This window comes from Festucalex cinctus, chromosome 12 (genome assembly GCF_051991245.1).
Source record: "Festucalex cinctus isolate MCC-2025b chromosome 12, RoL_Fcin_1.0, whole genome shotgun sequence".
Lineage (NCBI taxonomy): Eukaryota > Metazoa > Chordata > Actinopteri > Syngnathiformes > Syngnathidae > Festucalex > Festucalex cinctus.
This window is the reverse complement of record NC_135422.1, coordinates 6,486,311-6,513,911: the sequence shown is the minus strand read 5'-3', so window position 1 is coordinate 6,513,911 and position 27,601 is coordinate 6,486,311. Positions and strand designations below refer to the sequence as shown.

The following is a 27,601-nucleotide window of genomic DNA, read 5'->3' as shown; positions in this document are numbered from 1 at the left end:
CAAAATAGTAAACAGATTCTACTGCATGTACAGTAGGTGTCAATACACCAAGTAGTTATAGTAAACCTCTGGGGAAAAAAATTGAAATGCAGCTTTGTGGGATGAAAATGGAGAATATGGGTGGACGGCGGACTACTATGTATGTCAAAGGTTGTTAGCACCTATAGGAGCATGTAGCCATCTGTCAGCATCCCCCCCCCCCAAACACGGCTACTAATGACCCTGTCACCCTTAGGCAACAGCCGTGTTCGACTCTGCTGCATGCTGCTATTTGGAGCAGTGACACTAGTGACGAGAATATCCACCGTGATTATTAGTTAATCAAATACACACCGTATGGTGACGTGCTACTTGATCGCACCCTGTTAAAAATATTGGGCTCTTTGTTGTTTGTTGATTGAAATGAGCCTTCCAAATGCATACTGACATCAGTATAAAAAACAAAAACAATGCAAGTAAAAGAGTAATATATAAACTCATGATTAAGTTTATTCTCCGTTGTACTCCTTACTCCACACACACACACACAAAAAGTAGCAGAATAGCCGAGTACCAGTGTTCATGAGTTTTAAATTGTAACATTTGGACTTTAGTTACTGGCCTATCTGTCAGTGGTCAAATCAATGTGGTCTAGTTCATAATGAACTGTTAATCTTTTTAATTCCATTGCCTACGGCCTCAGAAATCTATCAGAATGCAATCACCCAACCCCAACCCCCCCATCCCCCCCCCCTTTTTTTTTTTTTTTGGTCCCGCAACAGACTTCGGCTCTCTGCAAACGCATGGTACACTACCCCGGGGTTGCTTTGGTGCATGGAGAGTTAGAGGATGGAGTGGCAAAACCACTGAACCGTCTCTGATCAGGTTCAGCCATGTACAACTCAATTATGCTGCTATTTCATGGCCAGAGGACACCCACTGTGCTAATACAGACGCCACCAATGTGGCAGACAAAGCACTCAGCTACCGGCCATCTTTATTTTGCCAATTTCTGTGTCAAAAATGATAGATACACTTTGATAATACTCCGAGATAATATAAAAGAGAAGCAAGCAAGTTATTTGAAAAGAGACAAACATAATCCACTTAAGAGTCGATAATACTGCAGGTACTGCACATTGTTTAGCAGAAGACACTCTGGCTTACGGCCTTAGGTTTTGGGTTAAATGATCATTACCGCCGCATTTGGAATGACACAAATCCCATTAACATTATGCATCTTTGCAATGTGCAATATGTGTTTGTATAATCTGATTATCACAACACTCTTTTCACACTGTCATATGAAATCCCAGTTAAAGTATAGATGCAATACAGTAATGATGCTTCTCTGACGGAAAAACATTGAACAGAGATTCGTTTTCTTTTTAATAAAATAACGAGACTACAGTATGGCCTCATCTCAGGGAACTTTATGTATTTTGAACCGAACTGACTAAGCTAGTGTCTATATAGTTACTGCACCTACACACTTTAGAAACCAGTATATATTTGCCCTCTTAAAATAATGGTCTAAGCTACAAGTGTCAAACTCAAGGCACAAGGGCCAAATCTGACATAATTTTATGTGGCCCGCCAAATATTGGGTGCCAATTTCCAATATCATTGCTAAAATATGTACTCGGATTTTAAATTGTCATCTGTAATAAATAACATTGAGATTTTGTCAGAATTTTTTGTTACCCTTTTTGAACAATAATTGAGCGAACTACTATTCTTGACTTTTGATATCAAAACTAGTAATCTATTGTGTATATATAATAATATGTTGAGACAATTTAAAGGTGTAGTCCAAAGGATTTGTTTTGGCGTTTCCGGGATGTTTCTGGGCGGAGACTCAACGTTTTCTCGACAGCCAAGCCGCGGAGGAAAGTTACTATCAGTGGCATACGCAAATTTAGCTACACGAATGCACGCTCCTGATTGGTAGACTGTTTCCGTGGATGTGTTCGGAGTTTGATTCCTGTGTCTTGTCTGCATATCGTCGTTGCTATGTGGAAAAACACTTATGTCCATTTTTTTTTTTTTTTTAATTCTACATGTTTATGTCTTTGGGACGTCTGCATCCAGTTTCATCCCAAAAACATAAAAAAAAAAAAAAAAAAAAATGGACATAAGTGTTTTCACATAACAGCAATAATATGCAAATTCGGCCGTGCAAACCACCGCTCTTGATTGGTGGACTGGTTTCACGCTCCTTCCTGGTTGGCTGCTGCCCTCAGCTTCCTCGAGCCTCAGTTTTTAATGTTGTGTTTACAAACAGCAATGGAAAAACGTCGGACAGTAACTTTAACATTTCGTTTCACCTCCATATCGGCCCTCTGAAAGAAGGCGTAACTATAAACTGGCTCACCACACAAAAGTTAGTTGACACTCTTTTGCCTAAGCTATATTTTGTCCAAAAATATTTGGTTATCTCCTCAGAATGTTGGCCACCTCTGCTAAAATCATCTACATCCTTTGTTAAACAGATCATTCCATTATACGCCTCAAATCAAAGTATTAACAAATATGATTTCATATTTTATGAAAATACTAAAAAAAAAAAAAAAAAAAAAAAAAAAAAAAAAAGACTTAGGCCATCCTATTTAAGCTTATAACTTGGAGGAATTTGGGGGATTGGACAGTGAGAGTGTGTTACTAGGTCATCTGAGGTCTAGTCCTGAGTAAGCTTCTTGGTTAAACTCTCAGTCTGCTGAGCGTGCACGACGCAAGGCGAGTTATCCAAACAGTTTAGATGCGTAACGGGCCACGGCTGAGGCTGGGAGCATATCCATCGCTAATCTCCTTACTATCAGATCTGTACCTGATTAATACCATACCTTCTGAGAAGTACTCTGAGATCTTTTCAGCACAAAATGTGCTTGCCATAGCCGACTTGGCTTTGATGGAAATAAATACATCGCGATTGAAATTGTATTTCTTCACCAGATTTGACATGATGCATAATAGAACGATGTGTACGAGAAAAGAGAGACATTTTGTGTGTCATTGTTCAAGCTACTTAGAAGAGGTTATGGAAGTGACAGAGAGGCATACATTTCCCCCCTCTCGAACACCACTGTGATGTTATAGAGTTATGGGCGTCAAGCTCAAGATCAAGGAGAATCTGCCTTGGTGGCAAAAAAAAAAGAGAGAGGGGCTAAACAATGTGTTCTTTGTCAAAATCAGAGCAAAAGTCTTGCGGGAAGCAAAATCTCTGCTGACGTGAGGTGCGCTGTGTCCTTAATTCAACAGCCTCTTATAACCTAACACCTTGTCTATCAGAATGTCTATGGGCCAAGGAGGAAACACGATTATACCCATCAATAATTCAACGGGCGCGTGTGCTCGTGCTGAGTGTGCGTTCATGTGTGCATGTGTGCGCGTCCGCACGTGATATGATGTGTTGTTTGAGTGGGCAAGACCCCGACTTCACTCTACATCTCCCTCGCGATTACAGCACGCATTGGCAGCAGGTCAGTGTGTTCCCCTCTCCATTCAGTGTCGGGATTTTAGATGCACTCTATTGATTTGTTTCTTGCACAGCTATGTCCATTTCACACACCCTCCAATGCCACACGCCCTGTGGCATTGTCAGCTTTTGTCATTAATTATCTGCACGAGTGTGTGTGCATGTTATATTCGTGAAGCATAAAACAGAGGAGAGAATGTGAAAAGGAAAAATGAGTTGTTAAATAGCGGATAATGGGGATAAGCAAGTATGGATACCCGGCCTTAATTCAAACACCAATACCAGTAACGACCATCGTCTTGTGACCATTTTACAACCAGGCACCAAATATTAGAAATTAGAAGAATAGAAAATTGGCATTAATTTCATGCAATTTTGAGGGAAAATTCTATATAGAGATATAGATAATAGTACTGGCCTGAAAAAAAGTCGCATCGAACATCCCTAGCAGACACAAAAGATTATACCTGGGATGTGCTTGGCCCAGCCGATGATGACGACCAGCTCGCGGTCAGCCAGGTCGCACAGCGTGGTGAGAGCCTTTATGTCGCTCTCCGGCATGGTGGGGTCAGGCATGGCGTAGATCTTCTCTGGCTCTGCCACCAAAAGGTGAGATACTATCTTTGTGACTGAGGGTAGAGGAGAAAAAGAGGGCAGACAAAGCAAAATAGATGTTAAATGTGCTATCAAAAAATCTCCATGAGCTGAAACAAATCCTCGTGATAGATTTTGTATGGAGTCAGTGAAGGTTTTACATTTTATTTTGCAACATAAAAGATGTATGTGTGCAAATATGGGACACTATTGCCCTTGAGCCACTTTTCTGACCAATAAACTCAGACTTGCCCAAACGTAAGATTTTTTTCTTAACCTTTACCTGATTGTTTGCCTGGCAGTGGAGGGGCGACAGAGATGGGAGACAATGGGCTAGTGACGGGGCAGTACTCACGAGGCTTTTTGGTAGGAGGGGGGAGCGCCAAACCCAGGTATGGGTTGTTTTCAGTGTCCAACCTCCTCTTGTACTTCTGTCTGCCCCCTCGAACTCGGTCCAGGCGAACCCCTGGACAAATAAAGAAAACCGCAAAATAGAGACAATCAATGTCAAGCACATTTGCAGAAAAGTTGGGCAAAATATATATATAAAAAAAAAAAATGGGGGATGGTACAGATTACACTAGCCAGACTAGACAAAATGCAATTTCTGCAAAAATTGTGTGGGAATGCTGAAAAGCTGACTAATAAGATTTGAACGTATGTGTTTAGGAAGTCAATTGAAAGATAAATTAATAAAGTACTAAAATGTTGTCCAAGCAAGGTTTGAACACAGGTACTCTGGCCCCGTGGTGGAAGGCAATTGCTCTAATCCTTGAGCTAACGTGACTTATTTGAAATCATGGCTAACAACGTATTTATTTTTAAAAGTGTCATCTGATGCTGAAAGCTAGCATGCATGTAATCATTTCAGTGAAATTGATATGGTACTCAGTTGGTATACATGTATATCACTTAGTGTAATGACCATGGATATATTTACAATGTATATTCGAAGGTGGGATTTGAACCCACGACCTCCTGGTTACTGGACAATGTACTTTACCAACTGCCCCACTGAGCAGTATCAAACAGGTGGTAATGATGATAAGTTGTATGTAAGGAAGTGGGCGTGGAAAGTGGGACTTAGAAAACTTTCAATGTCTGTCCCAGTGAAAATGAATGGGGAAAAGTTGATATTTAACGTTAAATTGTGCGAATACTGTAAGTAATGTGAAATTAAACGATATATACCACGTGAGGCGTGAATTTTTGAAGCAAGTTGAAATTTGAACGGTGTAAATCGGAAGTATTATGTGGCAGTTGTTACATGGCAAAAAAGTGTGGAGAACAAAAATCACAATAACGTGGGAATGCGTTAGCATTCCCACAATAACTGTGAAAAAATGTAAAAATATGTAAACACTACTGTAGAATAATTAGGCTGGGTGCTTCTAAATAAACATAAAATGACGGCATGGGGCCGTAAAATTGAGCGCGTGTGTAAGCACGCATGTCAGCATGTGTGTGGATATGTCAGCGGAAAGGCTGTCTTCCCATATGTGGTCCATGCCTGGCTGGTCTACTGTGACACAGCTGAGCCCAGAGCAGGTCTAAACATATGAATATTTAACGCAGGGTCAATGATCTCACAGACTGGTCCTCTAATTATTTAGCTTTTGGGCGAGGCGGACTGCATACTAATTTGCTCTTTACTTGTTTGCGCACGAGTGAGAGCTCTGGTGTGTGCGCGGTCGTCAAGATCCGGTGAAAGAAACGTGACCGGCCGACGAGTAAATGCGCTGTCCCCGCCGCACACGGTGAACAAAACATCCGCTGTCATACTCCACATAGATAACTGGGTATTGCTTCCTCATAAAAGACCCTTATTTCACCCCTCTTTCAGAGGAGCAGCAACGGAAGCCTTATCACCCCCAACCACACCTAGGGGTCCGGGTTCCGCACTGATACTGTAAATGTCAAGCCGGCCTCATCATAACATAAGTTATTTATTATCTCATTATTTGATAAGAATGTTTCTATTTGGATGTCTTTTTTTTTTGTTCTATTCATTTTCTCCATAGTTAAAATACTTAATCTACGCCCTTCTATTTATTTGATATGACCAGGCAGGTATTCACTTATACAATGCAAATGTATGCAAACCTTTATCCCGCATCCCCATATTTGTACCAGCCTGTCACTGCTTCCATCCAGCCTAAACATCCCTGATATCTTAATCCTGTCAAGAGGGAAAATCCCTTCAATTTACCTCGTCTGCATAAAGCAACCTCCACACAAATTTAATACGAACGGCTGGATAAGAAGAGGCTCAATGAAATGCGTGCGGTGGGTGGGGGGGGGGAGTTAATTTGTCAGCCCGCGACGTCCTCCGAGCGAACAACACCACGAGCCAGAGCACTTCCTTGATGATTTCATCACTTTATAACAGGGAGGACAGTGTCAAACCTGGGCATTGTGTGGCCACTGCAAATGAGCCTAATACAATTTGCCCATCAGCAAATGCTCTCGGAGAAGATGAGTTTGGATGCGTCCCATGCACGCCAATTGGCGGTCACGCGGTGTATGCACGGAATGGAACGTCAGATGATGTCAAACAGAAGTGCCATTTACCAAAAAAGGATTCCAGGGTGGATTTATGCAAAACACATTCTTTGATTTTCTGCACTTATCTTATATTGCCACGGCCGACAGCAACCCCACCCATGCGGGGTCGTAAAGTGTATTATCATCTAACTGTAAAATAGAGATTTCTTCCACTTATATAAATTATTTGATTCCCTAGAAACACAAATCTGATTAGGATTGTCTTTCAATTTCCTGACACTGACAACCCACTAACCTAATTACCCCCAATTCCCAACAGAGTCTCATCCTTCCCAGCAAGACAAACGGAGTAATCTGATGGCAAGTATACCTGCACGTTACACTGACGGCGTTCTTTTAACGCCACTCAAGTCGAGAAACACTGCAGATTTTATTTTATTTTTTTAAACATTTAATCTCTGACCGTGTCCTTGGAATCATTAAAAAAAAAATATATCACTCCACTTGCCGCTGTTTATTGCAGCCAACGCCACAGCCATGGAAAATTCCTGTCATGGTCCAATGTGATGTCACCACTTTCTACAGTTTCTTGCGGCTCACCCGATGAACTCGGCGGCTGCCAGGTGGCTGCGCTCCCGTTCTCTGTGATCCTTTTCGACCAGTTGAGTCATGTGGCTGTGTCAGCCGGTGTAACGCCAGCATTTGAAGTTAGGCGGGCGCCTAGTTTAATTAGGACAGCCCTGGTCATAATTAACAGATGCTGACAGGAATTAAAACTTGGCACCATCCGGCCTCGTTTTACTGTCCAAGAGGGTCAGAGACGGGCCGTTAAAAAGCGACGGGACCGGATTCACTCCCACTTGACAGCCACTATGGACAGGACATTATAGGGCCTTTGTGAGCTTCGTATGTCCCCTTGGTGGCCCTCAGCTGTAAGTGGTCCGACTCTCCCGAGCTCCCTCCATAGTAAACAGTAGGTGTGTTATAAATGTGCGAAGAGATTTAACTGCCACCTCATCTAAAGTCATCTCACTCTTTTATGGCCCGCCACACAGCGCAACGAGGCTAGCAGTGCTTGAGCGCGGGTATCATCTCTTCAAAGCGGGGTGCTGGGGGAGAGGGCTTTTGGCCAAGGCGGCTGGCATTTGTGCACGGATTAGCACAGGCCTACGGGTGGGGGCTGGGGCCAGCTGACCTGCGGCTCCTCTTTCTCTCCAAAAACAATAATAATCCCCTTCCAAGCACACTCCTACAAAAGAGCCTGTCTTCACTCACTTTGTGCGGGCGGCCATGATAGGGGCCCTTATTTTGAGTCGCTCACCTGTTCTGTGTCTCTCTCCCTGGGGAAAGTGTCAGGATGTCTGGGATGGTTGGCAATGCCAAGGGGGGCTTAGGCGGACGCTATTTTCGCCGGGAAAATCAGAAGGCCACATGGCAAGGCATGGTGAACCTCGCCTTTCAAGGAAGCCGCCCCCCGCTAAACTGCCGTCAGCACTATTTCCACGGGCCGGCGACGCCGGTGTTGCGTGCTCGTCCGAGTGTTGCCGCATGTTTAATCACGCGCGGTGATGAGAGAAGGAAGCACGCTGACCCTTCCACATATTCGGACCCCAAGGGGCTGCCCACACTGACACCCTTGTCACGTAGTCCATTTACAGGTTAGCTCGACGTTCCCGGGTGAGATGACCCCTACCGCTGACTGAAATTACTGAATGGCACTTAAATTACACATTACATTCATACAACAGCAGTAAAACTGAGTTATTGTGCATTAATAAGTCAGTGCATTAATAACTAAAAATTGCAAAATTACTGTTACTGCTGCTCATATTTTTTATTTATGCACCTGATCAAGTAGTCATATACACAGTTAAATACAGGTCAACATTCTATCAATTAGAGACGTTACTTTATGGACTTTTACCATTTTTATGACTTGCAGTCCACGTTAAAGTAGTGCTGAAATTTCTGCCTCTCATTAGCAACCTTGTCAACTATTTCCTTTTGTGATGAAAGACTTATGTCCATTTTTTCTGTTTACATTTTTGGGGCTCAAACTGAATGCAGACATCCCAAAAACGTAAAAAAAAGGTATTTTATTTTTGTTTAGGCATTTTTTGTATTTTTGTTTGGTAACATGTCGGACCCCCTCTTTTATTATTATTATTATTATTATTATTATTATTATTATTTTTATTATTATTATTATTATTATTATTAGTAGTAGTAGTAGTAGTAGTAGCAGTAATAGTTTTTTTGTATTATTTTTGTATTTGTAATCCCTTGCAATGTTGAGTGTTTGCAAGTCTGCTTGTTTATTTGTATGACTTTCATTTTGTATGTTGAAAAATGGTCAAATAAAAAGTAAAAAAAAAAAAAAAAACTAAAAAAAAGGGGGGGGGGGGGGACATAAGTGTTTTTCACATAGCAGTGACGATACGTTTTCATATGTACTTGTACACTATCTGTGATGGATTGTCCACCGTCAGAGACACTACAATTGACCAAAAAAGCTTATTGGGTGCTCTTATGCATGCAACCTAGTAATATTGCAAAAAGTGCTACTGTGATGACGGACTGACGACTACAGTTTGGTTTGGCTTGAAAAAATAACGGACTGACAATCACGGACCAGCAAAATTTTGTAAATTGCCCACTTGTTTTTTGACGTGGTATCATTTCCGTATCAGTATCGAGGTACTATATACAGGCATACTATCAAAGACCAAATGTTGGTATCACGACAACAATACGACCTAGTATGTATCGGCATTCCTGTGTGTGAGTAAGCGAGAGGGAGAGGAAGTCGGTGCAAAGAGCAACTGTCACTGAGCGATGTCAATGTAATCTCTCAATAGTATCTTGTCTTCTCCCTTGCTCTAAGCTCTGACCCGTTTTCATTGATCAGAGGAAAAACCTGTTGCCTCTGACATTTGATTCTTCTATTGATCACTTCCTCCTTTATACAGTGAGGGTGAAAGTACAGCGACTCAACACGGGCTCTGAGCAGGTCTCCTGAAATCAAATTGCTGAAAGACATTTTCCTTTCCACCATATGCAGACAGGAGACAAAAAATCAACTCAAGTAGGAGTACTGTTAATTTCCTGAAGTAAAACAAAGTATTAAGTGGAAAAAAAACTACTCAAGTAGAGAATAACTGGTGAGTAACTTTTTTTTAATCTGAGTATGAACGTCAAATAGATTAAATGGGAATAGGATATTGCACTTAAACTAAGTCCATCCATCCATCCATCCATCCATTTTCTTGACCGCTTCCTCACAAGGGTCGTGGGGGGTGCTGGAGCCTATCTCAGCTGGCTCTGGACAGTAGGCGGGGTACAACCTGGACTGGTTGCCAGCCAATCGCAGGGCACTAAACTAACAACGTTTTCTCGAATTCTTGTGGAATTCTTGTAGGCTGAAATGGGGGACATTTTTAGGCAGACAAATGGCAACGCACGTTGTATCTGGTTTTTTTTTTGTACTCTGCCAGGTTGGTTTAATGTGAGGCCAAGGCTATTCCACTCCACTTCTGGGCCAAATGGAGCCAAATATTGCGAATGGTTACGTCTGATTGGCGAAGCAGTGTCATGTGATAGCGCCCAAGGCAGGACTCACTCTCGCAATAAATGAAAATATCAAGTGGAATGTAGTGTTTCTTCTCTACCAAAAAAACAAATACATACCACAATTCATCCAAAAAGTTAGGTGCGTCACTGTACCAGTTTCATCCATTTCTATCCACCTATATGTGGCACAATGTGGTCTGGACAACCTGAGCTAGGCCAAACCGGGCCTATTAACAGTTGTGAGAACAACTTGAATTTGATCTGATGTCACAATTTTCATTGTTTTGATGTTTCATCCTTAGACGGTCATGGGGCAGTGCTGCACCTTTGTTAGAGCAGTAAAGTTATAATTAGGTGATTTTCCATTGGCACACAATGTGACCTTTCTGCCGTAATGAAAGTAAGTGGCAACCACAGTCACATGAGTGGTAGCCATTTCCACACTCGGGCCTGAGCATGGCGTTGAGCTGAAGGCTTCATTGAGCTTACAGTGGCCACGGACCACGTGTCTCTTTTTCCATTTCGTTTCTGTGACACTTAAGTGAAAGCGAGCCTTATGTTCCATATGTAAAAATTCTATGGGACATCTCTTGGCTAATGATGGCTATGATATAAAGCTTTTCATTGTGCAACAACACCCGTGACAATGCAGTATGATGACAGATGTAAACATGTCGCTCTTATTTTGTAGGATTGCGCTAAATGCATAGAAGTTTGCAGTACAAGCTCGCGCTCAGCCAAAGTCTGCATATTTGAGTTTTACACTCTTTTTACTCTGACCCGACACTGGTCATTCATCTATAGCCATGACTACATATTTTTGTAGTCTCGTACTCTCCACGATGATATATTGGCATAAATTTTTCATCAGATAGTAATGCGATTACTCTGTCTTTCTGGCACTAAGGCTTTATCTGGCTGCATGCAGTCCAGGGGATTCGGTTTCCGTGCAGAGATCCATATAGGTTACGACTCTGGCTTCAGGTGGCGGCTGGATATATATGCATCTATAAATCCCTCTCTTCGGTGAATAATGGAAGGATAATGTCAGAATATATACAGTGCGAGTTTGCCAGAGAACGTAAAAGTCGGCAATTTTATGCAGAATTGTATCTGTTAAGGCCTCTCTATCTTGGCAGACTATTTAAGCTACTGAATAACCATGAGGGACAATCTTTCTTTAAAAAGTGCCTCCTGAACTATTTACTCTTCGACGTTTCAGAAAAACAAATGACAAAAACATCTAATTACATTTTAAACCATTTTCCCACAGGGTAAGTGAATAAACATACCACTTTGACACTTTTATCCAAAGCTAGCCACTATGTATTATTATATTCTTTATATTAATTGTTTATTTATTAATTTATTTATTTATTAAATTTTTCAGGAGCAGCCAAGCAATAAAAACAGAGACACAGAAATAGCACGTCCACCTGCCTCTCCGGCAGAATGCCTCAATTTGGAGTCTCGTGGGAAATGCTCGAGGTTAGGCAGAGGGAAAAACCCAGCAGGACCATTCCATCCAAAACATGTTTAATTGTCAGGGAATTCTCAGGTGGCATCCACAGGAAGAGACCTGAGATGTTCAGAAAACGCTTAGGCGATCAATATGCCAGGGAGAGCTGACACTGTGCCGGGCGAGTGAATTTGTCAGATGGAATACTGTTACATTTCTTTTACTCAGTTGGTGAAATGACCCTATTCAGTATATTTTTTGTCCACGGCTAGACTGACCGTTATTTACTGCTGCGGTGGTTTGTATTGGTGGCTAGAAAATTATTCCTGAGCCTGCTTTCCCATCATCACTTAAATTAAATGAATGATCGTCGCATGTATGTCACATTTTCAAAAGTAACAACTAAACAGCGCCGTTTGTAAATGTATGGGTGCAAGAGAAGGAAAAAAAATGCTCTTACTCTTCTTACCTTCTTTCAGCATCCCCACTTTGAGGCATTTCATGAAGCGACAAGCCTGACACGATTTGCGTCTCCGTTTTGTGATCTCACACTCATTTGTGGCAGGACAGCTGTATTCAATGTTGCCTAAGAAATAAAGAAATAAAAGAGATGAATTAACTAAGTGACACCGGATTGTGAATGAAGCATAAAAGGCATTGTTATTTGATAAATGCAAGACATCCTACAGTTTCAGATTATTTTGAGTACTGATAAATAGGGATGTAACGATAAGGGCAATATTGTGATATCGCAATATTTAAAAGGAACACATCTGTTAAAAAAAAAAAAAAAAAAAGTCAGGTTGATTTCCTTTTGTGCAGTTCTAGCACCCTCTAGTGGCTAGTTTAATAGTGCAATTTAATTTTCATTAGGGATGTTTTGCCTTCTATGTTTAAAATCTATGCTAATTGTCAGATGAAGTGGAACCTAATTTGCTTGTGAAGCGATAAATGTGTGCCTCAATATTGTTATTAGAGATTGTAGGGGGTTTATATGCATTGCTGTTATGTACAAAAGCACAATATAGTGCTTTTTTTTTTTTAGTATGAGTTTTTTTTTTTTTACAATATTGTGATCTTTTTTAAATATCCCCCCACAATATTGTGATAATTATCGTATCATGATCTTCATATCGTGATAATATCGTATCGTGATGTTTGGATATTGTTACATCCCTACTGATAAATAAGGAGTCTTAAAAAACTACATCGTATACATATAAGTGACTCAGGTTTAGTCTAGCAAAACAAATCGCTCATACCCGAGTGGTAAAGAGAGACAAATGCAACCCTGCTACGGGATTAAATTGGCCTTGTTAATTCTGTGCATAGAGGCCCCAGGTGCAGGCCATGTCCCCCTGTGCTCAGAGGGGCCTGCCACTGCTTCAATAGCAGACTAGAAGAACCAAACATGCTTCTCCTGACCAATTTACATAATACTCCGTACGAACTAAACCTATTCTTACCACAATTGCCATTGTTACTGATTTATATACCGGACAGGCAAGAGGCCTTATACATTATTCAATTCGAGCATATGATTCGAGGATGAAAAAAAAAAAAAAAAAGAGTTGCATTGCAGTTGTGCTCAGCTCTAACATGGCCAGCAGGACATCCATTTGCTTCTGTCTGATTCCCTATATTTTACTCTATTCAAGGATTTTCAATAAAGGGTTTCACTCTAGTTGTTTAGTTTCAAAGCTGTTGACATTGGCCGCACCACTTTTCCATGAAGTTTTATTGTCTCTAGCAAATTCTGTAACCACTGTAATAGCGTGGATTTACAGTTTTCTCCTATTCACTTTGATAATGTTATGATCATGATGATTTGCTGAAAATGCAATATATGTAGTACAGTGGATGTTTAACAATTAATGCCCACATGCGCACGCACACACACTGCCCCTCATTTTCCATACAGAAGCACCCGCAAGCTGTGTAATATTCCACCGGCGTTCCTCCACTGGCCCTCCAACACCCTTTGACAACTTATGCAATTATGTTAACATTATTGGACAGATCAAGTCGGGGGTCCCAAGATGTTATAAATAATTAGAAATTCCTCCTTATATCTGGGTTAGAAATCATTATGCTAATTCTACTCATCTCTTTGGGATTGGGGGTAAATAAAGGTGTGAGGCAAGCGGCTGATGAGCTCTGATTGTCTTTCCTCACTCTGTTTTCTCTGTTGTCATAGCAGAACCAGACCATAATCATCCTTTTCATTTCCACACAAGACCGGAGGAGGCAATCAGTGCTGCCCAGTGCAGGGAACCTTTTTTTTTTTTTTTTTTTTTGTATGTTTGTCATAAATAATGAGATAATTTGTTATAATACCCAGGATTGTTTTGTTTAAAATTAATAGGTATTTATGTCTTGAAATGGCAAAATAAAATAAACACAACGGGAAGGATAGTTATTGGTAACAAATTATGAAAGCTGATTCCATGATTGTGTTTATTTGCCTGCTAATTCAGCCAAGACCATCTATTTTCATATTCATTTCATGTTATCATCATGGAAATGCAGCCAATTGACCCTGTGCATCCCTGAGGGCATTTTTAGTGTTCTTTTTTTTTTTCTCTCTCTTACCTTTTGTCAGGTTTTGAGTGAACACGTGCACAAACTGCACCTGGTGGTTTACTAAGAGCCACAGTGCTTTGATATCACACAGTCGAGAAACAAACACACTCTCATACACCTGTGCCAGTGTACGCACGTTCTGTCAAGACCTGATATTGCATCTGATATTCTGTCAAAGGATGATCAATGATGGAGTCAGACAGGAAGTAATTTTTCATCTCTACTTCTTCTTGCCTTGTATACACGTTATATACAGGAGAGTCTAAAAATCAGTATCGTTTGGACAACATCTTAGCAAGGTAGAAGGACGACTTTGTGGAGTGGATTGTTGATTAATCCTGTCTAGAAATGATTGAGGAATTAATAGAATACATAATTTGGTTACAACCGCAGTGGCTGTTATTCTGTTTCAACTAGTTTGCAAGCATTCCAAAGAAGCAAAACATGAAGTCAGCCAAGGCCCGCGACACGCCAAGCAACATGGCTGAATGACTGAAGTGGATCATCGCCAAACAATTGCCAACTTCCCCGCGCACCAAAACCATCGGACGCTGCACATCTATTGACGAACTGCAACGGAAAAACTGTAGCCCTGTATCAGGTTTTAAGACTCCGCTATGCTGTTGGTATTATTTTTGTTAATGAACCACAAAAACACGGCGCGATTATAAAAGGACAATCACTCAAGCTTGTGTGAGTGAAAAAAATAAATAAAATAATATAATAATAATAATAATAATAAAAATTCGGGCGTGCTGTCAAGTTGCCGCGGGAGTGACATCATGCAGCCGACAAATTCGCCTGACCCCGTCTGGCGACAGTGAGTGACACGCCCCCCCGGCACCCCCCACTCTGCGATTGGCTGGAGGGTTAAACAACTGTCTGTCCACAGAAACGTCCCGCTGTTGACAAAACAAACACAAAATGGCAAAATACAGGCTCGGTGGGGGTTAGGAAAAAATCACCACCACACATTAACAGAAGCCCAGAGGTGTCGATTGAGAAGGAATTCGTGGCTATACATCCTGTATTTATTAAGTGCATTTTCCTGAGTGAAAACCTGCCTTTAATTGATAGGTTTTCAATCAATTGAGTCACAAGCCAATCCCATGTAGCAAATCAGTCCTGGCACACGTGATATGACATATTTTGAATTTCACCAATAGAAACAAAGCATTCTGGCAATTCTTTGCTTCAAAGACCAAGCTCATGTTTATCTGTCTTTGAAGAGGTTACGGTCTGGTTACAAATAACATTGCAAAGTGAAGGGAAAAGAAAAACATTTCCCTTTTTCCTTCTCTTGATAAGTATCTCTCAATCTATTTTATGGCTTTTCAGGACCCATGCCAGGACACAGAGGGGAAAGTCAGGTCTTGTAAGTAAATTACAGTAAAATGGCAGGTATTTCTCATCAAAATCTAAACTGACTTTTTACAGGCTTACTGTCAAGGTCTATTACTTCATATAAAAGAGGGCCATTGAGTTCAGTTAGTTTTCAACCAGTTTTTACACTTGGCATCAAAATGGAAACCAAAACATGGTTCAAAAGGTGATTTATGTTTTTGATTGGTAGGGCACGTGAGGTGCAAGTGATGGGCGTGCGATTAGAAGAGCCCATAGAACAGAGGGGCCTCTGGGATGGATGGGGATTCAGGATGACATCAATTTGGGTCTGGCCTTGACAAATGGAACTTTATCAATGTATGAGCTCAAGGGGCTTATTTAGGTGGACGACAAGGTGACAGAAGACGGATGTTGAAAAGGTTACGTGACATAATAACATGAATAAAATAAAATGGCGTACAGTTATGACGTCTGTAGAATCTGACAAGAAGCAATACAAGAAATGAATAAAATTTGCAGCACAAGGTGAGTCCAAGGTGATAAAAAAACATTAGCATGGGAGTTACCACCAATTTAACATGCTATTTGTGCTATAGGACAATGCAATAAAGCGCTAGAAAGGACGGGGTCTTTGTTTTCTTCTCATTAGCAAGGACCGCCTCACACTCCAACCTTGCCTGCCTCGTTATTCCGTTAATTAATCAGTTCTCATCACTCTCACCCCCCCCGTTCTTTCAAATGCTCGACATTCCGCCGTTTACTGTTTCCATGTTCCTCCACCTAACTGCATGTGTTTTCTATTATCATTTTGGTGGGCTTTCACCTCCCCCAAAAAAGTCCCTGTATTCTCTGCCCGGGACCCCTGTCTGATTATTATGCCATTAAGCCTCTCCTCCTCTCATGTGAAAGAGCAGCAGAGTCCCTCTTCAATCTAAAGAAGTCCAGGGTTTTCTTCCCCTCCTTTCCCTGAAATTACCCGGCGACGCGTGCCTGAGTTTCTAATTGGCATGCCCGTCCCTGGAGACGGCCCCCTCCCTTCTTCCTAATGAAAAGCCTCGGCCTTAATTACACTTTCCAAACGCTGATTGTTATTGACAAAACTCCTGTGGCTCGGACAAACGACGGCAGATTAGCTCCATTACAGGCAGCCCTCCAAGAAGGGAAAGAGAGGGATTTCAAATCGACAATGCAAAGTGGAGGGGCTCGGGCGGCGGGGAGGGTCGGCGCTTTCAATTTCTTTCTCCATGTACCTTCCTCTTAATTGTTTAGGCCCGCGCTTCACTTAAGACGTCTCCCTTCTTCTCTGATGCCTCTTTTCTGTTCCTTTGTGTTACTTTAAGCGAGGGCACAAAAGCTCAGCTATGTTACTTGGGAGAAAATGTTCATCTTTGGTCAATAGACAGGATTGCTGATGGCAGCAATGGTAAACATGCGGATTTGGCTTAATGCTTTTGTTTGCCTGAAAAAGGTACATAGACTGTCGAAAGCTGATAGGGATACGAGGTCTAAAATCAACACCTCCCATCAAGACAGCCAGCGTATTCATAATGCATTATGTTCTATGTGGGTGAACATTTGGGAGGAATAGGTAGAATATGTCACATTCTTTTACCTCAAACAAGAATATTCTTCAATTTCCACTTGAATGTGCTCTAAAATGCCATGAACAACATTTATTTATTTATTTATTTATTTTACCAGTACCTAGGCAATACCTAGCGGTTGTAAATAATGATAATAATAATAATAATAATAATAATAATAATAATAATAATAATAATAATAGAATCACTGATTTATTGCCTATTTTATACACAATGTAACTCACGCTACAATTAAAAGTACAACATTTAAAAGCGGCTACAGAGTCAAGTCGATTTAAAAACAAAATAAAGAAATACAAAATAGCTTACTAAAATCACTATGAGCGTAAAGTGAACAAACAAGCTTTTATAAGACTTTTGAAAGACCCTAATTATAGGTGGGGGAAATGATTAAGGACGGGCGAGTACCGAGCCGATACAGGTGGTTTACAATCAGAAACAAGAAATTAGAAGAATAGAAAATTGCCATTCATTTCATGCAATTAAAAAACTATATCGGGGTATATAGATCTTTCTTTAATTTTCTGCAGCAAGTACTAGTGGATCAGTACTTGGTATCAGTAACAAGTGACTACTCAAGAGTTGAGTACTTGTACTGGTATCAGTCTGAAAGAAAGTGGTATCGAACATCCCTAGAAAAAGAGCATAGATGTAATCTGAATAAAAGCATTTACACTTTATTATTATGTTCTGAATCTTATTAATTCGCATTATTCACTTTTAAGGGTGATTTGGGGCAGTCGTATTATACATATGTGGGTGGTATTCATGGGATTTTACAATAATCCTGATATTTTATCTAGTTTTCTACTGCATGTGTTCATGTATTTTCTTAAAGCTGGATTTCGACGACGAGCAATGTGTTTTTGTGGCTAATCCGGAACACGGCAAGCACTTTCGCATGTGGTGGTCTTTCATTGCCTCTCTAATGAGAATCTGTGATACATCACGCCTTGTAGATAGCCAGTTGGTCATACCCTGGTCCCCAGACGCACCACACACACACACACACACACACACACACGCACCCGCATGCACACTCTGAGAAGCATCTGGACAAGCAACTCCCATGCAACACCAAATCTGACCACACAGTGAGGCTGACATCATAATATGTATCCTTTTTATGCCTTAATCTATGCCTGTCTTCTATTATAATGTTGAGTTAGCAAGATGAGACAGTGACTCTAAGAACCAAATGATTTCTTTTAAAAATGTAAATCCCATAATCTTGCTTCGAATAAAGATGTTAGTCAGGTATTGCTGTCCATGAAAATGCACAGCAGCCGTTATTTGGAAGCCAGCACATAAGTGTTCTAAATGTATCTCAGATATCTTGATGGAGATGATTTGTGTATTTTTACAATATACTTCAGCATTCTAATATTAGAGGTACACTGGAGATGTGTTTCCTGTGTAGAAAAAAAAAAAATCGATTGTGTGTGTTTGAGGTGTTGTTGGATGAAGACGAAGAGGAAAATACCTTGTATTGTCCTTTTAAAAAAGGCTTTGCAGGCCTCACAAGAGGCCACACCATAGTGATACCCCGAAGCAATATCTCCACAGACCAGGCACAGCCTCTTGGGGAGGGAGTTCAACATGTATTCGCACTTTATGGATGAGTCCTCCATGATGGTGCTGGAGCAGTCGTCGTAGCGCTTGCGGCAGGTGCCGGCTCCGAGCCCGCCGGGGGTGAACATAGGTGGAGAGTCCAGGCCGTTGGAGTGGCTGTTCATGGTGCTGACATAGCCACCGCTCGCGTCAGAGTTGCCGCTGGGACTGTGGTGGCTGACCGTGTCGATGACCGAGGACGGACTGGATGGCTCCGTTTTAATGTAGGACCCGCAGCTGGAGGGCAGGTGCCGATCATCAGCGGCCATTCTATTCAGCAGCCTGCGGGAGGTGTGGCGAGAAATAGGAAGGGGGAGGAAGAGGAGAGACAGACTATTAGCATGTGTTTTTATGGAATGATACAAACAAAGTGACAGTCACAAGTTCTTACAGTACATGATACTCTAAAACAGGGGTCCCCAAGCAATGGGCCATTTGGTAGCGGGCCACTGAGAATGTTGTAAGTAAGTTTTATTGTGAAAAACAGATGCATTCCCCCCTATGCGTCTTAGCCAGGTGATATGGGAAAAAAAGTAAGATCACAGGCTAGCAAAAATTAGGAAAAAATAAATGTTTGGAAGTTTGTTCAAAAAAGGGGAACTGGCCAAATAATGATAGAAGAAGTGCCTAAAGACAAAATGAAAGTGACAATATTGGTAGTCATACTTTTCGGGATGCTATATTGCTAGTTGTCTCGCACACGCAGCACTCTGCCGCTACAGGCTTGTAGACGAGGCAATGAAGCCTTCAAATCTGCTTTGACAAGCAACATGCCCAAATTATATGCACCCAACCTTAACAGACAAGCTATTAGATTTATTTATTTATTTTTAAACAGAAAAAAAAAAAAGACACCAAGATGGGACCAGCACATTTACGAGACACACTAATTAACAACTGCATTCAGCAAAATGGCATAATGGCGAGGTGTATATTTAATCATTTATTATTCCCGTAATTGTTTCAACACCACTCCATCAGTATATGGCTTTATGTGAAACCGGTCCTGGCGAAAAAAAAAAAAAAGGTTTGGGGAACACTGCTCTAAAAGACGAATCCTCACATGCCACTAACCAAATGGCAATAATTGATCATTTTCATAATTAAATCAAATATGATCTATAATTAGAATTGGTGTTCATGTATGCAAATAACTCAATTCTTGAACCCAACCAAAATATAAATATTCCATAAATTCTTTAAGTTTACACCAAGTACCACCACAAAAAAACAAACTGGCTCGCCAAATGCCACCATCATAAAGTACAGGAGTGTAGTATGCATAAGTCTTGCTTAAAAAAAAAAACAAAAACAAGGTGGAGGTTTTATTTATAATCATTATTATTGCAAATTGCATTCCACTCAAACAGTGGTTCTCAAACTTTTTCTAACAATATGAAATAGTTTAATTAAAAAATTTATTGATGATTCAAACTGCACTTTACAAAAAGTTAAACAATAAAAATAATTAAAAATGAATAAACAATCTATCCAAAACCAATGCAGTTGTTCCCAGAGTATGTGAGGCTGACTGAGGTGGGCCGTTGTCCAGTCACTTGCCCCCAACCCAATAATTAATCAATTACATTTCTTTCATTTTGGTTATGCTTGTAATACAACAGGACTCAACAGATGACTTCATTTTAGTTTATCATGCTTTCATTTATAAAATAAAAAATAAAATAAAAAATCCATACGAGTTTGTTACGAGTTCCATGCTCAGCATTTGGTCACAAACCACACAGAGTGGATTGAGCTATTCCTCTCTCCCGCTCCAAATAAAACCACATTTTATATAGTTGAAGTGTTTGGTTTTTTTTTTCCTCTCACTGGCTGCAAGCAGGGCTCCATGATCGCGGGGCTCGCACAGTAGCCACTGTCAGCACCTGCTTGGCTCGCTCTCTTCCTCTTAGCACTGCCTCTGCTTGGACAATAGGACGAGCAATGAGCTATCAACAAATCCTTTATTTCCAAACAAACCCTTATTGTCAGCTGTAATCAAGCCAAATCATTAAACTAGTCCTGCATTCCCCACGACCGTCAACCCATATCGCGCTAATTCTCTTTTCCTCTGGACTTGCTTCCTTTATCCCCGCCCCTCCACTCTCTCGTCCAATCACAAATCACAGTCGGTTACCTTCATAACCTCACAATCAGAAATCCAGAATTCATGAACAATCGGCTCAACGCCAAATGCAACAATCGTCAATGATTATTTCCCGTACTACCAGCTCGAGCACCGCGTACTTTGAGAATACACACATGCTCCGCAGAGCAGAAAGCCGAGTGGACCTTGGATTGTCTCCTTGAGCCAGCAGTGAACCAAAAAGAAACACGATGACAACATATTGACTTCTCTGTCTGTCTAATAACTGTATTTTGGAGTACATGCAGTCCGTGACGTAGCAGGCGCAGGATAAAGTGCAGCATTTTGTATTTGGACAGTCGAAAGCACCATAAAATATTTCTTGCTCACAGCATCAATCGGCCTCATGCTGCAACCTTTAGCAGTGAACTGAAAAAATAAAAATAAAAATAAGAGCTGCAAATATTGTAAACTGAACTGGTGTGCTGTAAAATAGGAATAACGCAATGCATTGGCTGTAATGTGAAGATTTAGTGACTTGTTAAGGTGATGGCAAGGTCATACATTTGAAAACAGACCACGCCCCCTTTGCATTAGGTACCACAGTGGGGGTAAAAGGTCATCTGCACTTTCCTACATTAACAAAATTGAGTGTTGCGGCGGTTTATCCAAATTTGACAAACAGGCTACAAGAAAAGAGCAGCAATGCAGTCAAATTTGGTCCTCAGCACACGACTCCGTCAGCATTTTGCCAACGAATGCTAATGTTTACATATTTGACATACCGGAATAGCATTTAACACCGCTGGACTCAAACTGCCTGCTCGGAAGTTAGCTGTCAGTATGTGAGCGCTTCTTGCTGAGGACAGGAAACCAGAGGCCTCTGCTATGTCTCCGCACAGTTGGCCAAACCGCCTCTCGCTCTCTGAGGATGATTTAATTGCGAGGGTGGGTGACAGAGAGGTTCAGGCCCGGGGGTCATCGGGTCAACCTTATTTTCTCACCCTGGCTTCCTAGGCCCGTGGAGATGGGGGTCAGTGTGTCAAATTAAATCTCATTCCCGGGTTTCTCTCCCTGCTGTCATGTATATTCATCGGACCTCCAGGTGCCTTCCACTTCTGGAAATTCAAAAAAAGGTTAACTGCTAAAATAAATAATAAAAAACGCCCCATGTTAAAAGCATTGACCTTGAGGAATAAGCCCGTCAGCATGCAACTCATTTTTTTTTCTCCTCATATGAATGTTCAAAGTAAAACATGTAGAGGTTTTCAGCTATTATTATTATTATTATTATTATTTGGGAAAGCAATGATCTGCTGCTTAAAAAAAAATTCCATTTGCACTCTTAAACGTCCTTGCAGGCAGAAATTGAAAGGTGAATCAATTTCATGCCTTTCTAAAATAGAACTTGCTGCTCGTGATAATGAATGCAGATTGCATCTGCGTAAATTAATGCATGGCTCTGTTCATCTGCTTTATGTTCTCTGTTTCAGATGGATATGTGCACCTGTGCGATAGGGCACCTGCACTTGGCTTATTAAAGGCTATATATTAAAACGCAGGCGCGCAAGATGGCTTCATTTAGCTTTTATTTCACAAATTCAGAGTAAGCCTAACCCCGGGTTCAAAGGCCATCTTCAGGGTGACACTTAGCATAATTGCATAAGTGTCTTAACCGTTTCGCCTCCAACTCAATGTGGCCATTTATTATAAATGTGCTGGCTAGAATTCCCTTAACTCATTCTGCTATGACACATTATACCACTGCTATGCGTATGTTTTTAACAAGTCTGCATATATTGATTAATGATACTGAGGGAATAGTAACCACTTGAACCTGCGGTATAAATCAAACAATGTGGGGAAAAAAATGTATACATATGCGTGATCTCGAATGAGACCACACTAATTTAAATCTAATGAATGAAGACCATTGCATCATTATTTTGACCACTAAATATTTTGACAGTCACAACAGGCACGATAAATATTTCAATATGCGGGATAGGTGCTAATTAGCAGGTGCGCTGCACAATACTGCAGACACTTTCATGCTGTAAAATCTATCATTCTGTTTTACTCCCTTCCTCAAGCTAAGTACGAGCATTTCATATTCAATCGCCTGTCTGCCCAAAGGTTCTCGTTTTCCTTCCTCTCCTCCTTCCCCTTTTGTACCGATCAAAATTCATGCTGAGTAGAGTGATATGGGTGTGCTAACACACTGTTCCGTTTGGTTTTAATCTGATTCCACCTGGTCCTTCTATCAGCATTTCAGATCCCGAATATCATTCCAGTGGCGCTGCTGTGACCAGGATTAGCTGGCCTAATGACTGGCGATGCTTCTCACATATTCGCCGTTCCAGAACACCTGAGAGACAACGTGAAGAACACTCGTTCCTCCATGTCTTAACGCTTCCTTTTCCTGGAAGCAGAACTCGGACGAGACTGCCTTGAGAACAGCTGTGATCTAATTGAGCCAATTTGTAAGAACTGCTTGCGTACTTGAGGAGGACAGTGACATTTTCCTTCGTAGCCTGACTCATCTTTTTTTAGCAGCGAGGCCACCTGATGCCAAAAACACCATTTTAGACCATTTACTAACCTCATCACAAGGTGTCACACGCCTGCTACCGCAACCTGAGTGGGGATGGGCAGTGACGGCGGGGGGTTGACGTCTGCAGGCAGGGTGATGGTGATATCAGATGCCCCAGTAGGGGGAGATCTGTTAGAAGGCCCCCCAGGCGATGTGGTCTGATAAGCCACTGGTCCTGGAGTCAGGCGCAAGGTAGGACAAACTCAATTAGCTTCTGAAATACCTCCTCTGAGCAGAGTCAAAACCTAGTGGCAGCCGCCATCCTGACCTCTCCTCGAAGGGCTACTACCACCTTTTACCGCTTCAACACACAGCCAGGGACTCATTGGAAAAGCAATGACCGAAGGAGGGTGAGGGAAAACCTCCCAGCCGGAAAAAAGTCAAATTAAGGTTGCAGGGTGTGTTCACATGGGGGTAAACAGACAAGGAAAAGCACCAGGGCCCAGAAGGACTTGGAGCAACCCTTGGGATTCAAATAATACAATCATCTTATCCACAAATGATCTTTTTTGTCTAACTGGGTCCCCGTTGTTGGCCATCATGGGAATATGGGGTAAATGTTAGTGATATGATATCCAAACATCACGATATGAAGGTCACGATATGAAAATTATCACAGTATTGTGGGGAGGTTGGCAATCCAAAAAAAGCTCACAGTATTGTAAAACAATGAGCTCATACTAAATAAAAAAAACAAACAGTCTTGTGCTTTTGTACATAACACCAATGCTTATAAACAACCGTCAATTTCTAATAACACTTAATACTGAGGCACTTAATCGCTAATACACGCATTGAGTTCCTCCACATATTGACTCGTCTCATAAGCATATTACTTCATCTGACCATTAGCGTGGATTTTAAACAAATAAGGGCCAAAACATGCCTTGTGAAAATTAAACTGCACTAAAAAACAAGCATAAATGTAAATCAACCTTACTTCTTTTTTTTTTAAACAGATACGCAGGTTTTAATATCGTAACATGACGACGACAATATAGTATTATCGTTACATCCTTAGTAAATGTACTCCTGGAATGACAAAAAAAAAAAGGAGAAAGAAGAAGGAAAACAGAAAGTAAGCGATACTTGACGAGTGTTTGTGGTACCAAAGGAGATTGAGGGGCCCCGATCAATAGTCCATAGGCTGGGGGCTAGTGCCGGGTTCCCGTGCTCTCTGCGGCCTTTACAATTAAGTCTCTCGGTCTCCAGCACAAGATTATATTTAGCTGCTCCACAGCAATGCTGCTATCATCTTTATAAAGCAATGAGCTCACTCCACTATGACAACATGAGCCCCACGTTCCGCCGGCACCATACGATAGCCCAGGCCAAGAAGTACTGTAGATCACATCTATTGATCCCCGCCTGCTGCTCCTTCCTGTTGCGGAGATGCTGCTGGCATATAGGCTCCGCTTTTCGTCTGACGTAAACCGTCTGGGCCGCACAGGGCAGATCTAGTTCTTATGAGGGGCTGAGTTCAGGATGTTGATGGAGGCAAATGAGATATTGTTAGTGGGGGGGGGGGGGGGGGGGGGGGGGGGGGGGGGGGGGGGGGGGGTGCGAGAAGGGGAAAATGGCGACTGACGAAACTTCAGATTTTATAGAGCAAAAAAGTACAATCTTCTTCAGAACCCAGTGGGGAACTTCCCTGCAGAATTGAACAGCTCATCATACTGCATGAAAAAAAAAAAAAAGCTCATGATAAGTCTAGCCCTCAATGCAGTACATTTGGGATTAAATGTCTAATTGTGTCTTTTCATTTGAAAAGATTAGTTCCCATTACATCTGTTCTGTGACATTGTCGTGGTATAATTTAACAACATGAAATTACAATGGACCATGAAATATAAAAAGTAATTATCATTCTACTTTCTGACTACTGGTGATGCGAGAAAACATTTTGACAGTCAAATATTGTGTGCATTCAACATTGTTTGAGCTATTCATGATATGTCGGCTCGATTAGTCATTATCCACTCACAAATCATATTTACAGCAAGCTAGCAAATTCATTTTTTCCAATTTAAAAAAACCAAAAACATGTTTTAATTCAGTTTCACTTAGGCCTCATCGTTCATATCTGACAAAGTGGCATTATGTCATTAGTTTACTGATATACTGACAGAGACTGTGATACGTTGAATCATGTAATGTTTTTACTCTTACCAGTGGGACACTTTAAAAAATAGTTTGTGACACGCAGAGAAAAATGCCTCTCTCTGAGATGCATGTGATATCCTTGAATATGTGTGTGTGTGGGTGCAAATAAAAATATTATTATAAAAAAAAGGTTCAGGCTATTTAAGTCCAGTGTAGCTCGCAGGTTTAAGACACAGTGATTGGGGGACAGAGGCATAGCGCCATGCATGAAATTGCTTCATTAATCTTCCTCTGATAGGCTGCTCTTGTTTAGGAGTCAACTCTACCTGCTCGAAACAAAGAGCCTGTCCTGTCTCCACCATGAACTAAAATCAAAAGCAAAGCCGAACACAAACAGAGAAAAACAATCCTCATACATCTACACAAAATTATTAGATGTCCAGGAATTTTTAAACATTACACATGTACATATTTTGTATAGGGCAGAGTCAACGTCGCCATTAGAAAGCACATCATAGCGTTCTGTCTGGAAATGACACTAGCATCAAGTCAGACTTCAAATTCAAATGAGTGTAAATTAATTGATGTTTGCTGCGGTGGCAGACATCGTCATAGCAATGGCCTCTAGCTTTTTACAAGCTCATCTCCACCAGCTGCCACATATTTCCCCATAAATAGTGCCGGTAATAAAAAGGCGGGTGGGCCTTACTGATTTATATGATCGGATCCGCCACCACACCATTCAGAAATAATTAAACTTTGGGGATATTTCATGAATTAATGCGTCTCCTTCAGGGGGCAATCTAAACATACATTTCAGCATGCGCCGTGTCTGGTGTCTGCGGACACATGGCAAGGGGAGGTGGGGTGGGGGTGGGGGGCTCTGCCTCCGAGCGGCAGGTTCAACAACCAACCACTCAATGTTACTATTTGATTGCACTTAGCCATGCCACAGGAGCATATTTTGTGACCGACATCTAAATGGGCCACAAACGTGTGAATGAAAGAGCACAACTGTGGAAAAAAATGAAAACCGATATTTTACTAGATCACCACATTTAACTTTGCTTTGTATTTGACATGGTGTTTTATTTCAATTCTTTTTTTTATGATTTTAATAACTTCATAATAACTTCATAAAAAAGTGCTTTGTGTAAAAAGTTGTAGCGGGTGCGAGGCTGCTCCGGATTACGCAGAGGAGACTTGGTGAAGCTGTCAGTGGGAATGGGAGCTGCTGCTGTGACGGACGGTTTCAATATTGATTTCATAAATAAACAAAGCTAACCATCGATCCTAATGTTATTTTGCATTTCAATTACTGCTCAGAAACATAACCTTCAAACAACGGGCCGCTCAATACCAATAGCCTTCACTGATAAACACCCATATAGTTATCCCCTTACATCACGTTTTCAACCAAGTGCGACCGAGTGGACCTTTTGAAGTAGACGCAACTTTGCAAACCAAGTTTACGTTTTTTTTTTCCTGCATTTTAACACTCACAGTTCTTTCTTGGGTTATTTTAGGGGACATGTATGAGCAACGCGGGGCAACGTGCTCGCAAAAACGTGTCTGTAAATGAAGAGGAGCCCTTCACTGTTGGAGCAACAGGAAGAAGTGCTGACGCGCTGTGTCAGTGATAGCACTCGGCTGCCACAAGGGCATAAGAGCCCACGTAGGCTAGCATTATCCTTCGAGACTAATGGACCTGGTTATTTTTAAACAGATTCTCGCACTGCGGCGGAGGTCTCCAATGTTACCGTTGGAAGAGAAATCAGTAGGTGCGCGCGTGATGATGCAACGTCGTTTAGGTATGTATGCAAAAGATGGCGGCGTGATAGCTAATCGCTTAGAGGTCTAAAAGCGCATTATGGGATAGCGGTTTACGTTCGACGGATATCCAAAAACTTATATGAGAATTGTTCGAACAAATCTACTTTTTCACAAGATAAATCAGTGTTTTCATTTCGATGCAAATATTTGTATGCTTGTTTTGTGCTGACACAAAAAGAAAGAATAGTGAACATCCATGGAGTAGTAATATACTCGACATCCCCATTTGGCCTGGGGACTCACTCTCCCTCCCCCCCTTCAA

General features: G+C 41.3%; 1 protein-coding gene across 9 annotated transcripts in view; it reads right to left on the bottom strand.

Moving 5' to 3' along the window:
• The window catches only part of esrrb (estrogen-related receptor beta), a 56,434-nt gene that overhangs the window by 13,365 nt on the left and 15,468 nt on the right, over positions 1-27,601 (bottom strand). For 6 of the 9 annotated variants that reach the window (XM_077538652.1, XM_077538655.1, XM_077538654.1 and 3 more), the window contains 4 exons: positions 18,597-19,006; positions 12,043-12,168; positions 4,404-4,514; positions 3,922-4,083 (listed from right to left, as the gene is read on the bottom strand). In XM_077538652.1, the coding sequence (XP_077394778.1) occupies positions 3,922-4,083; positions 4,404-4,514; positions 12,043-12,168; positions 18,597-18,993 (796 nt within the window). In that variant the 5' untranslated portion in view covers positions 18,994-19,006. Of the gene's footprint in view, positions 1-3,921; positions 4,084-4,403; positions 4,515-12,042; positions 12,169-18,596; positions 19,007-23,412; positions 23,531-27,601 lie in introns of those variants that run through there. The other 3 variants (XM_077538648.1, XM_077538650.1, XM_077538651.1) reach the window with 2 other exon arrangements.